Source organism: Chlamydomonas reinhardtii, chromosome 12 (genome assembly GCF_000002595.2).
Source record: "Chlamydomonas reinhardtii strain CC-503 cw92 mt+ chromosome 12, whole genome shotgun sequence".
Classification (NCBI taxonomy): domain Eukaryota; kingdom Viridiplantae; phylum Chlorophyta; class Chlorophyceae; order Chlamydomonadales; family Chlamydomonadaceae; genus Chlamydomonas; species Chlamydomonas reinhardtii.
Genome location: NC_057015.1, coordinates 3,048,595 through 3,062,004, shown reverse-complemented (window position 1 = coordinate 3,062,004; position 13,410 = coordinate 3,048,595). Strand labels below are relative to the sequence as shown.

Genomic DNA, 13,410 nt, shown 5'->3' with positions numbered 1-13,410 from the left:
GTACCTACGCCCGCCGCGCCCCTTCCCCCCTTCCTTCCCCCGCCTCCCCGCCTCCTTTCCCCTCCCCTCCCGCCCGCCCCCCTCCTCCGCGCCTCCCTCCCCTCCCCTCCCCTCCCCTCCCGCCCCCCCCCCTCCTCACCGTGCAGCCGCAGGTGCAGGCTGAGGAAGTCTGTGAAGGCGCGCTCGTCCACCTCCTGCAGGCAGATGACGTCGGCGCGGTAGCCCAGCAACTCACGAAGCACCAGCGCGCGACGGTAGGCGGGGTCCAGGTTCCTATGCGTGGGGGGTTACACTCGTGGTTGGCTAAGGAACTGGTGTGGGTGTGGGGGTGAGGAGGGACAAGGCAACACGCCTGCGCGGCTGAGCTGGTGCTGGCGCGGTTGTAAAGAAGCCCAAGACAGGCCGCTGTCGAGATGCCGAGGTCAGGATTAGCGTTGTCCCTCAGAAACACACAGACACACCCCTACACCCCGCACCCAAAACCCACAAACGCGTTCTTCCCTCGTGCTCTGCAAACCCCCCCCCCCCACACACACATTCCCCCTATGCTTTTCTAACACACATACGCATACACATCACTCACTCCTTGGGGCAGTACTTGAACAGCACGTTTTGTGCGTACTCGGAGCCGGCGTACTGGTCTGCCAGGATGTTGTACGACAGCAGGCGGAAGGCGGGCGCCGCCACGTGGGCTCCGGGGGTGGGCGTGCAGCCGCAGCGCACGGAGGCGGAGCAGCGCTCGGGGCCGCGACCCACCGGGCCTGGGGGGTGGTGTGTGTGTGTGTGTGGTGTGTGTGTGGTTGCAAAGATGGTTGGAAAAGCGGTACAGGATGCACTGAAGTCGTTACCAACGGATTGGTGAGGGGGAGAGGGGGATGGGCAGGTTAGCTACCCATGGAAGGCAGGCACGTTCGCAAGGGCGGAGGGATGCGTTCGCGGTGCCCAGTGACTGAGTGAGTAGTAGCTGTGGTGGAGGCGGCGTACGGGGGAATGGGGCGAGGCGGGAGGAGCGGCACGCACTCAGGGTGGCCTGGGCCCCACGAGGCACCGCCAGCCCAAACCGGCAACCCACATCAACATCAGCACCAACCCTCCTCCCTGCCTCCATTCCCACCCTGCCGCACCTACCTGTCACAGCCGCCACCGTCTCGCCCGGCCACGCCTCCTCCTCCTCGCCCTCGCCCTTCGCCCCTGCCGCTGCCGCTGCCCCTGCCTCGCCCGCTGCCGGCCCCCGCCGCGGCGCCGTGGGCGTGCACTCCACACGCAGCACGCAGCCCTCGTCCTCGGGCTGCGGCGTGTAGTGTTGCGTGTCGCAACCCAGGTCGCGCCACCCGTCACCCGCCGCCGCCGCCGCCGCCTCGCCCGGCCGCTGCGCCCACCAGCGCCAGCGGCAGGCGCCCACCTCGGCAAACGACAGCTGCGGCACCCAGGTCCGGGTAGATGGAAGGGCGCCAGGAGGGCGGGTTGGTGGGTGCGCGTGAGGGTGAGCTGGGCGAAGGTGCGGGGGGGACGGGACAAGGCGCGGGATGCGCCTGCAACCCTACACAACCCCCACCCTGCCCACACACAGCCCCACCCCCTGCCCCGCACAGCCCCCCCCACCGGGTCCTCACCGTGACTGCGGCGGCCGTGGGGTAGCCCACCATGGCCAGCCGGTCGATGGAGATCTGCAAGGGGGGGGCGGGGGGCGCAGTGCCGAGTATGGTCACACGCCACGCAGTGCATCTGCAACGGCACGAACCGCGCCCGGCAGAACTCTCGCAAGGCCGCAGCATGCCCCGGCATATGAGCATTGTGATAACAATCCCCATCCCCGGACACACGCCCCGGCCGTCAGTGAGCCCCCTCCTGCCCCCGCGCTGTGTCCCCCCGCCTCCGCCCGCCTCCGCCCGCCTCCTCCTGCCCCCGCCCCCCGTCTCCTCCTGCCCTCCTGCCGCCGCCCGCCCCCTGCTGCCCCCCTCCCGCACACACACCTTGTCCACGGTGGGCGGGTTGAGCTCCACCGCGAACCGCTCCCCCGCCACCTCCAGCAGCACTCCCCGCCGCCACGCCTCGCCGTTGGTCAGGGACAGCGGCAGCGGCCTGAGGTGCAGTGGCAGCAGCAGTAGCAGCAGTAGCAGCAGTAGCAGTGGTAGTAGCAGTAGCAGTAGCGGCAGTACTCATCAGGGCAGGGGCCCAACGCACCAACGCGCCAGCCTACCGTCCGCAGCTTTAGACCCCCCCCCCTGAACCCCGACCTGCCTGCGCCCCAAGGCGTCAGACGCGGGCCCCTCCAACTGAGCCCTCCTCCCCCATGCCCCGCTACGGCCACTGCCACAGTGCCCCTGCCACCCGCTACAGCCCCTGCCACCCGCTACCGCCACGCCCAGCCTCTCCCCACCTCCTGCCCTCCGCGTCTTCGTACAGCACCGCCGCCACCCCGCCGCCGTCGTCCTGCGAGGCCTCCGCGCTGCTGGCCCCCGCGGAGGGACCCGCACCCGCGCCGGCAGGCTTCTTGCGCTTCTCCTTCTCTGCACGCAGCCGGCCGGAGAGGCAGCATGCGGGCGGTTGGACGACCGAACCGGGGACACGGAGGTGGGTGGAGTCTGCTGCCCCTCCCCCGCTTGGTTTGGTACAGTTTGGGCGGGTATATATACGTTCCCCAACACACGCACACGCACGCATGCTGGTAGCCTAGCGGGTAACGTCGCCGTCTCTTGTTTCCACTGGCGATGATGGCAACGGCCCCTCCCCTTCCCCGTCCCCCATCACCCGTCCCCCGTCCCCGCCCCCCCCCCCGACTCCACCCCTCTCGCCTCACTCACTGGAGGGCTTGCTGACAAGGTTCTTGGCCAGGCGCGTGAGCGCCTTCTCCAGCAGCTCGTCACAGGGCCTGGCAGGGTGAGGAGGCGGGCAGCCGGGCAGCCGACACACACACACACGTGAGGAGGAGGGCAGCGAGGGCATCGCACTCCACGCCACATACACACACTCGTGCTTCGTTCTGTTGGTTTTCAACACAGTCGTGCAATCGTTCCTTCCCTTGTGCTCTTCAGCACCACACGAAGGGCAGCAAGGGCTTCAGCGATCCGCGACCGGTGGCGGCCCCGCTTGCCAGCCCGTCGGCACCGATGCCCCCGCGCAGTGGTAGCGCGACCGGCGCCGAAGCCTCCCAGCCCCAGGCCCAGCCCCAGGCCTCGCCCCACCCCCACCTCCACCATTACCTCCGCCTCCACATATGCCCGCACCTGTTGAGATTGCAGGTCTTGGCGCCCAGGCTCACAGTCACCACCAGCGCGTCAGCACCCGCGGGCGCACGCACCACCGCCTGTGGAGGCACCACCGGCACCGGGGCGCCACCCGGCACAAACACACACGCACACACACGTGAGCTGTGTCGCACGCACGCGCGCCCCCCCGAGCAAGAGGACTGCCCTTGCGTACGGCTGCACGTGCGGTCCCCAAGTTCCGGGCACTCGGGTACAGCCTGCACGGGTGACGCCGCACGGCCGCTGCCCGACGCCGCTGCCCAGCTGGTGGCTCCCTTCGCCGCCCCCACCCCGCCGTGCAGCAGCTACCAGTACACATGACTGCAGCACCAACGACGCCAGGTGCGGCCCAGCAGCTGGACTAGCACCCTGTAGGCCTCCCCCTCCCCTCATGGGAATGGCGACACACAGCGACACAAGCCCTCCCCTCTCACCCTGGCTAGGCCCGCTGCTGGCGCCGCTGCCGCGGCCCCTGCGTCTTGAGCAACAGCCGCCCCGTGCTGCATGGCGCCCGCCTTCCCGACAGCACCGGCCGTCACGTTTGCAGCCCTGCCGCTGCTACTGCTGCTACTGCTGTTGCGTGCACCACCGCCAGCTAGTGCACTGCTGCTACTGCCACAGCCGCAGGCAGGCAGGCGCTGCCGAGCAAGAGGCGCCTGTGTGAGCTGCGGCCAGCCAACAGCTGGCGAGCTGAGGGCGCGGATGCAGGAGCGGGCGTAGGTGCGGGTGCGGCTGCAGGCGGCGCTGTGGCGGCCGGTGTGGGTTGCGGCGGATGCTGGGCTCAGGAAATGCAGAGCAGGATAGGCCACGGCCGGTGACACGCTGGCGCGACCCGTAGCCAGTAGGCCGCGGCTGACTCCTAGAGCCCTGGCCTCCCGCAGGGCTGCTAGCATCCAGCGGGCGGCGATGGCTTGCGATGTCAGGCGTGCGGCAGGAGTCGGCTGAGGGTGGCCAGCGAGGTGTGCCACAACTTCGGGGCGCCCGACCTAAGGTGAGGGCACGCCCTGCCCGTCGGATTGTCCCTAAGCGATCACGAATTGTATATTGATTTGAACAGTTACTGACACGGAGCTGAGGGTAATTGCCGTTCAGTGGTGACGACTTGTGAGCTGCTCGTGCAGCCCCAGTTTTCTGCTGATGAAGCAGCTAATCTCCTGAACCCGAAAACCCTAGAGTTGAGAGCAAAGACAGCTCCCTGAATTGACACATAATCTGCATGGGCGCCGGGTCGTATTTTGTTGTACAGCCGCGTCGTGGCGCGCTCTTGCATATTAGCTCCGCACTTTCACTCAAGTTCGCATAGTTGCCTGTGATTAGTAGGGAGCCTCACTTGACCTTACAAAGCCCACGGACACAACCCGTGTGGCCAACTCGCGCCAAATTACAATCATGGCCGTCGCGCTTCCTGCGGCCGTCACCAGCGCCTACGAGCGCCTGGCTGGCGAGTTTGACAAGCTCAGCACCACCCAGAAGTATGCCGTCGGCATCGCGGGTGGTGTCACCTCTCTATACCTGCTCGCCAAGGTGCTGAAGGGCAGCGATCGCGACAAGCCGACCACCCTGCAGCTCAGCGGCGGTTCTATTGACTCTTCCAAGGTCAAGGATGAGTTCACCGCTTACGCGGACAGCTATGGCAAGAACGCGGGCGAGGGCATCACTGACCGCTCGAAGACCGTTCACCTGGTGGACGTGTTCTACAGCCTAGTCACTGACATTTACGAGTGGGGCTGGGGCCAGTCGTTCCACTTCTCTCCCAAGCTGCCCAACAAGGACCTGAAGGCCTCCGAGGCCGCGCACGAGGCGCGCATCGCTGCCCTGCTGCGCCTGCAGCCCGGCCAGAAGGCGCTGGACTGCGGCTGCGGTGTGGGTGGCCCGATGCGTACCGTCGCTGCTGTCAGCGGCGCGCACATCACCGGCATCACCATCAACCAGTACCAGGTGGACCGCGCCAAGACGCACAACGCACGGGTGAGTGAGGAATTGCGCGCTCTAACGCTCGCGCAGCCCAGTCGGGGTTTGACTTGCTCGCTTATGAATCTTTTCAATATATTCTGACAACCCCTTTACTTTGTGCACCTGCAGCAAGGTCTGGCTCCGCTGACGGACGTTGTCCGCGGCGACTTCACTAACATGCCGTTCAAGGAGAACACCTTCGACGGCGCCTACGCTATTGAGGCGACCTGCCACGCCCCCAAGGTAATTGAAGTGGTCACGCAAGGGTCAAGCATGGCGCTGGGTCCGCGGCCTTCGATCTGGGTTGGGTGCGCGCCAAATCAGCAGAAGCTCTTCGGTCGCTCGCTTGGTCGTGCACAAGCGGTCGTCTCATGTCACGACCAACATTACCGTTGGGAGCGGCTTGCTGCGTTGGCTGTGCAGAGGAGGGGGGAGGCGGGGGCAGCTGCGGGTATGCCTTGTACCTCCAGCGCGCCTTGCCCCCTCTTGTGCTTGTCCCGGCGCGCACTTGAAAGCACATGATGTAGAACTCGCGTGTTCATTCGCACCGCAGCTGCCAGCATACCCTGACAGCTCCTCAGCACCGCAAAGCACCTTGACCGTGTCTCACACGTTCCTGACCCTCGGCCTCCGTGCGCCCCCTGTTGCCCGCTCCCATTCCCTCCCTCCCCACCCACAGCTGGAGCAGGTGTACGGCGAGATCTACCGCGTGCTCAAGCCCGGCAGCTACTTCGTGTCGTACGAGTGGGTGTCGACCCAGAAGTTTGACGTCAACAACGCCGAGCACGTCAAGATTATGGACGAGATTAACTTCGGCAACGGCCTGCCGGTGAGGTTGACACTGGACAGGCGCATAGGCCTGGGGTGGATGGGGAAGAAAGCAATGTAAGAGGGAAGTGACGCAGGGGTGCAGCAACGCTGGAGGTGGCCTAGTGCGCAAGGGGGAGGCTGCTGACAGCAACAGCAACCGTGGTCACTGATGAATTCGTGTGCTGTTAGTATTTGTGGTTGAGGTGTTGTCAAACAGGTCTCTGAAAGTGTGTCTGTTGTGTCGCTGGCCGCAGGAGATGCGCACCTGGAAGGAGGCTGAGGACGCCGGCAAGAACGTGGGCTTCGAGCTGGTCATGTCGCTGGACCTGGCCACCGCCTCCGTCGTCGCCGGCCCCTGGTGCGTGGCATTGCAGTGATGCTGTTGCAGCCTGTCGTGGGGTCTGGGGGCATCCGAACTGCATAGCATAGCGCACGGGTGCATGGCGCGTAGAGACGAGGCAGAGGGTCTTAGCAGAGGGTCTTCGGGCAGGTGCAGGAGGGTGGTGGTATGCTGGCCCGCGCCTATGGTCAGGCAAGGAAGGTCGGCGCGGGCAGACCTGAGCCTTAGAGCACGGTTTGCATGCCCGCCTGCATTGCACTCCACCTTCCGCATGAGTCGTTCCCATTGTGGTCGGGGCGATGGCATCACTCGAGCGCGCCGGGCATTCCGTCCCTGCATTGCGTGTATGTCGTAGGGAGGGCGCGAGCTCGACCGGCTCTGGTGCTGGACTGAGCCCCTCGACAGCCTGGTGCGCAGCGCGCCTCCCGCAGCCCCGTGCGCGTATCAGCCTGTTGCAACACTGCACGTGCATATCGCATGATGGCACATCGGCATGCTGCAATGCGGGAGGCATGCACGCTGGCTCGATGCACCGTGTGCGGCTGTCGTTCTGTTGTGTTGTGGTGGTCGTTTGGTTTGGGTTGCGCGTGTTGTGTTCGTTGTTAGCGGCGTGCGTGCGTTTGCCGCCCCAGCGGCTGCTTCCTTACCAGATGGCTAACCGGTACCCCTACCTCTTGCCTGCCGTGTGGTGTTTCCCTTTATTGCTGGTAGGTACGAGCGCCTGCGTATGGGCAAGTACACGCACGCCATCAACCACGGCATTGTGTCCACCGTCGACGCCCTGGGCCTGGCTCCCAAGGTACGCGTCGGACACTGATGCAGTGGGGCGGGACTTGGGACTAAAAATCGAAGGGAAGGGAGCAGGGTTACCGCGCAATGGGCATGTGTATGGTGCTGGGCGGGTCTTGGGCCTTGGCTAAGGTTTCCTGGAACAGTGCGCGTCATGGCCTCCTGGCGCGGGGCTTTGTAAGGGCAGCGCAACAAGACTGAGGGGTTTCGACCTGCCTGACTGAGTGCTTCCCTGTCGTCACATCATACTCACGCCTCCTCGCTTGCTTGGCCCCACAGGGCCTCAAGGAGGTTCACCACATGCTCGTGGAGGTTGCCAAGTCGCTCATCCAGGGCGGCGAGTCCGGCATCTTCACCCCCATGCACCTGCTGCTGTTCCGCAAGCCCGGTGCCGACAAGAAGAAGTAAATGCGCTGCGCCATGCGGCAGCAGTTACAGCAATGAGCGGCAGCGGAGTTGTGCGCGGAGAGCTGCGTAGGAGGAGGGTTGTTTGTGCCGGAGAGCGCGGAGAGCTCCAGAGGAGGGCGGCTGCAATGCCGGTGGTCCTCGCTGCGTAGCTGTGGCGAATACCAGATACGTAGATGTCACGTTGCAGGTTGCCCAATGTAGATAGGGAGTCAGTCCAGAGCGGGTGTTCATGTCGGTTGTTGCGGTGGTTGTCTATTTATGGAGTGTGCTGGTTTCCGGGTACGGGCACGGCCCCCCGGACTGACGTGTTTTGACGTGTGATGTCACATATACAGACTTGACTGCGGTGCTTAACCCGAATGACGCAAGTGAGCTTGAAGACGCCCCACCAGCTGCCAATGGCAGCCGGGCAACGGGTGAAGCATATAACGTGGAGAGGCATACAGCCATATGATGTGGCGCGAGTTTTGACGGACCGATGAAGTCGGATCAAGTGCCCCACAGGACACGTGCGCGCTCATGGGGGCCTTCTGGAGTGTAACGACTCCCTCGATGATACCTTGCTTCCTCAGCTCCCTCATCGCTGCCTGTCCAATCGCTCCCTGACTCGAGGGTGTGCGTTTCCGTGTGTCTGTTTCTGGTGTTGATCTCTCCCTTGAGCTGCCATAGGCCCACCCAAAGGCACGAGGCATCACCCCATAGCAGCGCCACCCAACCTTGGCCTGCTTGCCCTGTGAAACGCAAACGCGCAGGGCGCACACGCATAGGGCTACCGAGCATAGCATGGCAGTGGTCGGATGTACGGCTGTTTGGTTTGTTGCCTGTTGTGCTTGTGCTTGACAGCGGGACGCGGTTGGACACATGGCGGGCCGTGCCTGTACAAACCCTGCATGTGCTACTGACCCTGAATGTGGGCGGAGCCCACCGGGTAAAACACACGGTTCGTGTCGCGTGTCCTCGGAATGGGACCTGATCCTTGACCTGATTGTACCGTATTTTACAACGACTGAGGACGCTTGGCGCTCTGTGTTCCGGCCAGTCTGTATAGGTTAGGCTAGCGGATTCGAGATGGGGCAGAGCCTGTGTTGACTCCTAGTTAGCGTCCGGCGCCTATGCCAGGACTACTCTCGTTCCTCTTTAGCCGCTTTCACGTCCATCGCCGGCGCCTCCAGCCCCAGCGCCGCTTCCGCACAGCAGGCGAGCTCCTTCGGGGCTTGAGTACCACTCTTGCTACACTGGCTATGTTTGCGAGATGCGGTGGACACTGGCGGTCTTAGACGGGAGACGTGGCATGTCTTACGAGAGGTGGGCGAAGCAAACAGGGGGCACGTTACAGGTCATGTCGACATATCATGTCCAGCCCCCTGTTTCTGCTTAAGGACCAATCTTCCAAGGTTATGAACCTACACAAAGTGTTTGCAACGGCGCAACGCGGCGCGGCAACAATATACGGTACCGTGTCAGAGGCGAGACCTGCAGCCTTCCTCACAGGCGCTCACACGTACAGCAACGTGCTCTCCTCCGTTGCAGAACTCAATCAGCTACTGAGGTCAGTACCGAAGCTATTAATAAAGTCATGACTGCAACCTGCACCTCCAACATCCGGCCTGGGCGGTCCCAATAAATCATGAACGGCTTTACTTTGCATCCTGCGTGTCAAACAACCACTGGCCAATCCCGGCCTCAAAGCAACCACCTCCGTACTGCATTGCTCTCTACTGGACTGCATCTCAGCTGTTCCGTAACGTCGACGCCCAGTTCGTTCCGAGACTCCCGCAAGTTCCAGCCCCACAGGACAACTTACGGCCGGCATCCCCGGCTTTTCAACACCCCAGCAACTCCATACCCACGCCCCTACCCCACATCCTATCCCACCACGCCACACCAAGCCCCACCACGCCGCGCCGCGCGCCGCAACATTACGGGTGCGATGGTGCGTTGCGGCTGCTGTACTTGGCCTGCACGCTGGTGCTGGTCGTGCAGCGGAAGTTTGCCTTGGCCCGGTGGTCGTACTCGGCGAACATGGCGGGCGAGGCCATGGTGCTGGTGCCAATACGCTGCTGCTTCAGAGCCTGCTTGGTCCCCGCCACCGTCGCCACGCCTTCCTGGTTGAACTCGTACCGCGGCCGGATGGACGCGCGCGCCGAGTGCGTCTGGGTCGCTAGGGCGCTGAGCGTGGCGTTGCCCTTGATCGGCGCCGCCAGCAGCCTGGCGGCGTGCGCGTCCAGCAGCCCGTGCGCGGCGCTCACGTCCGAGCCGGTGGCGGCGGCGGCGGCGGCCTCCGCGGCCTCGATGGCGTCGAGGGTGTCGAAGCGCGCGGCCGTGACGAACACCAGCTCGGCAGGGAGCACGTCGTCTGGGCGCGGGGCGGCGCTGCGCGCCACGGTGAGCGCGGCGGTGGCCTGGCGGCGGCGGCCCGTGGCCACGTCCGTATACTCCAGGTCCACGTGGCACAGCACCACTACATCATCACCACCAGCGGCTGTAGCACCGCCGGCGGCGGCTGTAGCAGCAGCGGCGGAAGCCGCGGAAGCCGGCAGCGCCAGCGCCAGCAGGCACTCGCGTGACTCCTCCGCAAACATGTCGTTGAAGGCCGTCGCGGTGGGCACCGCCGGGGTCGGCGTCGCGGCGGCAGCGGCGCCGGCGCCGTTGGCGGCGCTGCCAGGGCGCTGCTGGCGGTGCGGCGCGGCACTCCGCGCGCGGGCCTGCGCGCTGGCGGCGGCGGAGGCCAGGGCGCCGCCGGCGCCGCCTACCACGCGGCCGCCGGAGCGGAAGGCGGTGAGGTTGATGCCGGGCGCGGCGCGAACGCCCACGCGCACGTCCTTGGCCACCACAGCCAGCAGACCTCCCAGAGCTGCGAACAGGTGGGAAAAGGATATTGTGCCTGGTGAGAAAGTGCACGGATATGTGCAAAGAGATTTCTAGCCTGACAGAGTTCCTGTCCTTTCTGCTGCATTCGCATTGCTGAACGGCCCAAGCCCTCATCCACCGCTGCATCACACCACCTGCATCCCCCCTCGCTGTACAAGCTATGCCACCACGCCACCGCGCCACTGCGCCACTGCGCCGTCCGCTCAGGCACTCACCGTCTCCAAAGCCGCTGGGGATGTCGTCCACGCAGGAGATGTAGTAGTACACGCCCGACTGGGCGTCCGCCACCGCCTGCAGCAGCTCCACGCTGTGGCCCGCGCCGAAGCCGAACGTGTGCACCGTCACGTGCTGGTCCGTGGGCGCCTGCAGGGCCGCCAGGCCAGCTAGGATGGAGGTGGGGTCGCGAGGGCCTGTGGGGGCGAGGGAACGGGGTTGCAAGTGAGTTTGGAGGTTTGTTTCCCCAGCTTTAGGAGTATGAGACACACGCGAACAAGCAAGGCAGGAAACCAAAGCGCCTCGTGCTTCATGTGTGCAAGAGGAAACTCACCATCGGTGGCCTCGCCGTCCGTGAACAGGAAGCAGCTGTGCACCAGCCGCGACGCGCCGCCGCCGCCCGCCGCCGCCGCCCCCAGCAGCTTCTTCATCTCCACCTCCGCCTCCATCTGCTGCCGTACGCCCGCCACGAGACCGTCGTACAGTGCCGTACTGCCGTCGGCCTCCAGCGCATCCACCATGGCGTGCGCCAGGCCTCGGGCCGCGGGGGTCATGCGCAGGAGCGGCACATCGGCACGCACGCCGCCCGAGTACGACACGATGCCCAGGTAGTCGTCGGGTGTGAGCTGGTCGATCAGGAAGTGGCACGTCTCGCGCACTGGTGTGGTGAGGGCGGGTGTGAAGAGGGTACAAGCGGGAGGGAGCGAGCTTAGCGGGGCACAGCTTTTCAGGTCGCCAATCCTACCCATACCAAGACGTCAGCGCGGCCCCCCAGGCCATGAACCCCGCTACCATTACATACGCACACACGCACCAGCACCACCCGCGCCCCTACTCACCCAGCGCGATGCGCTCGCCGCTCATGGACCCGGAGCGGTCCAGCACGCACGTGAGCGCCACGTGCGCGCGCTGCTTCACGTCCGCCACCGCCTTCAGGCTCACCACCGCCCGCACCGCCTCCTCACCCAGCCCGTACTGCACATACTCCGGCACCACCCGCAGCGTGAGCGCCTCATCCTCCTCCGGCTGCTGCTGCTGCTGCTGCTCCGGCTGCTGCTCCGACTGCTGCGACTGCTTGGGCGCGTCGGTGGAAGGCGGCGACTGGCTCTTGACCTGCTTGAGCAGTTTGTCCAGCCTGCCGTCCAGGTCGGACACGGGTGGCACCGGCTGCTCGGTGTTGGCGGAGAACACCAGCGCCAGGGCGGGGTCGGCGGCGGCCGCAGCCAGCAGCTCGTGGCGCCGAGTTAGAGGCAGCTCGGACGCCTGGAAGTAAGTTGGCAAAATGGAGATTTGGGGTGGGGGTGCGATGCTGGGTTAATGGCAGGGGCGGGGCAAGAGGCGGGCGGTCGCACGGGGGCTCGCATGAATGGGGAGCCAAGCACTGCACTCGCGGCGCTTGCCAGGCAGAGCGGGTCATCACAGGAGCACACATGCGTCACAAGCACACACACCTTGGCAAGGATGGCGCGCGCAATGGCCTGTTGCGAGGTCTGGCGTCCCAGACCCGATTGGTCGTCGCCGCCACCGCCGCTGCTGCCGCCGGCGCGGTGGCTGGCGTGCCGGGTCCGCGCCTGCAGCATGTGGAGCGCGGGGCCCCCGGGGCCCAGCTGGAACTGCGGCAGCGGCGTGGGCGCCTGCTGCTGCTGCTGCTGTTGCTGGGGCGGGTCGTGGCTGCCACTGCCGGTGCGGCGCAGAGAGCCGATCATGCGCCGCACAAAGCCGCCTACGCCGCCGCCACCGCCGTCCACGCGACCGCCGGCGGCAGGGGTGTGGGCCAGAACCTGTGGGGCTTGAGCGGTCTGCGGCACCTGCTGCTGCTGGTAATGGAATCGCAGGGGCGCCGGTGGCGGCAGCAGCGGGCCGTTGGTGTCGTTCGGTGCGGCGCCGTAGGGCTGCAGACGACCACCAATGTTGTTGCCGTTTGCGGCCGCGGCGGCGATGATGCGGGCGGGGAGCTGCGTGAGGGTGTCGCCCGCCTCAGCCGCGGCGATGATGCGGGTGTCGTAGTTGTTGGTGGTATCCTGTGTGGGAGCAGGCAGGGGTTGACGCAGGGGGTGAATTCAGCGAGGTAGAGGTGGGTGAGGGCGCGGCTCCTGGCAACGGCCGAGCTAACCTCAGCTGCCGACGCCTTCACGGCGAACGCCACGATCTTCAGCCTCACTCGCATTTGCACATATCCATAGCCTAGGAGTCATCTCGACCCTATGTACCGGCGTCACTGCGCAACTCACGTTCTGGTCTGGCGCGCCCGACGCGCCAAGTTGCCCAACCGCTGTGTTCTGAGACTGTGTCGTCGACATTGGTAGCGACCGATGAGCGACGTCTGCAGGCGTATCGGTTGTCGCCTGGCCTTTTAAAGTGAAGACCAGAGCGAGCTCTGTGCCACCGACTTCCGGAAGTGCCCTTCTTGGCCTTTCGTGTCCTGAATGGATGTAATATTGTGCACTGAGCAATATACCAGAAACCGCTGGCTAGCAGAGTCCAGTGGACTGCACTAAGGCTTGTTTCAATGCTGGGTCACTGCAATCGCGCAAAGAATTGGCGTGTAAGTGGCGTGTTGGCAGGTAGGTATAATTATGTTGCAGAAACTCATATTGGGCCATGCTTTATGTAGCGCCTCAGGAGGACGACTGGACGAGGCTCGGGCCCAGGATCCAGGGCCCGGATCCGGGTAGATGGGGCGCGGAGGCCCAGGGCCCAGTCACGGTCTGGTGCCCTCCTACCCTGGTCTGGCGTGCCAAGTCCCTTGGTCTGGCGTGCCAAGGGCCGACGCCAACC

General features: G+C 65.2%; 3 protein-coding genes across 4 annotated transcripts in view; 1 reads left to right on the top strand and 2 right to left on the bottom strand.

Moving 5' to 3' along the window:
- CHLRE_12g500450v5 (uncharacterized protein) overlaps nt 1-4,409 on the bottom strand; it is an 8,902-nt gene extending 4,493 nt beyond the window's left edge. The window contains exons 1-9 of the mRNA XM_043068076.1: nt 3,683-4,409; nt 3,228-3,307; nt 2,805-2,872; nt 2,381-2,510; nt 1,974-2,082; nt 1,614-1,667; nt 1,129-1,417; nt 584-761; nt 140-273 (exon numbers count right to left, since the gene is read on the bottom strand). Coding sequence (XP_042918290.1) covers nt 140-273; nt 584-761; nt 1,129-1,417; nt 1,614-1,667; nt 1,974-2,082; nt 2,381-2,510; nt 2,805-2,872; nt 3,228-3,307; nt 3,683-4,141 — 1,501 coding nt within the window. The 5' untranslated portion in view covers nt 4,142-4,409. The remainder of the gene's footprint in view (nt 1-139; nt 274-583; nt 762-1,128; nt 1,418-1,613; nt 1,668-1,973; nt 2,083-2,380; nt 2,511-2,804; nt 2,873-3,227; nt 3,308-3,682) is intronic.
- Nucleotides 4,410-4,549: 140 nt separating this feature from the next.
- On the top strand, nt 4,550-8,101 carry CHLRE_12g500500v5 (uncharacterized protein). Of its 2 annotated transcripts, XM_043068077.1 has the most exons (7): nt 4,550-5,216; nt 5,331-5,444; nt 5,881-6,030; nt 6,266-6,369; nt 6,707-6,760; nt 7,063-7,150; nt 7,420-8,101. In XM_043068077.1, exons 1-7 carry the CDS (start codon nt 4,638-4,640, stop codon nt 7,546-7,548), a joined length of 1,218 nt encoding a protein of 405 aa, XP_042918289.1. In that variant the 5' UTR covers nt 4,550-4,637; the 3' UTR covers nt 7,549-8,101. The 2 variants fall into 2 exon arrangements, with proteins under 2 accessions (XP_042918289.1, XP_001690775.1); XM_001690723.2 differs by lacking the exon at nt 6,707-6,760.
- A 66-nt stretch (nt 8,102-8,167) lies between these two features.
- CHLRE_12g500550v5 (uncharacterized protein) lies at nt 8,168-13,409 on the bottom strand. Its single transcript, XM_043068078.1, has 6 exons — nt 12,864-13,409; nt 12,084-12,653; nt 11,472-11,895; nt 10,967-11,290; nt 10,635-10,829; nt 8,168-10,402 (listed from the first exon to the last, which is right to left on the bottom strand). The coding sequence occupies exons 1-6, from the start codon at nt 12,930-12,932 to the stop codon at nt 9,468-9,470; spliced, it is 2,517 nt and encodes an 838-aa protein (XP_042918288.1). The 5' UTR covers nt 12,933-13,409; the 3' UTR covers nt 8,168-9,467.
- Nucleotide 13,410: the final 1 nt, after the last annotated feature.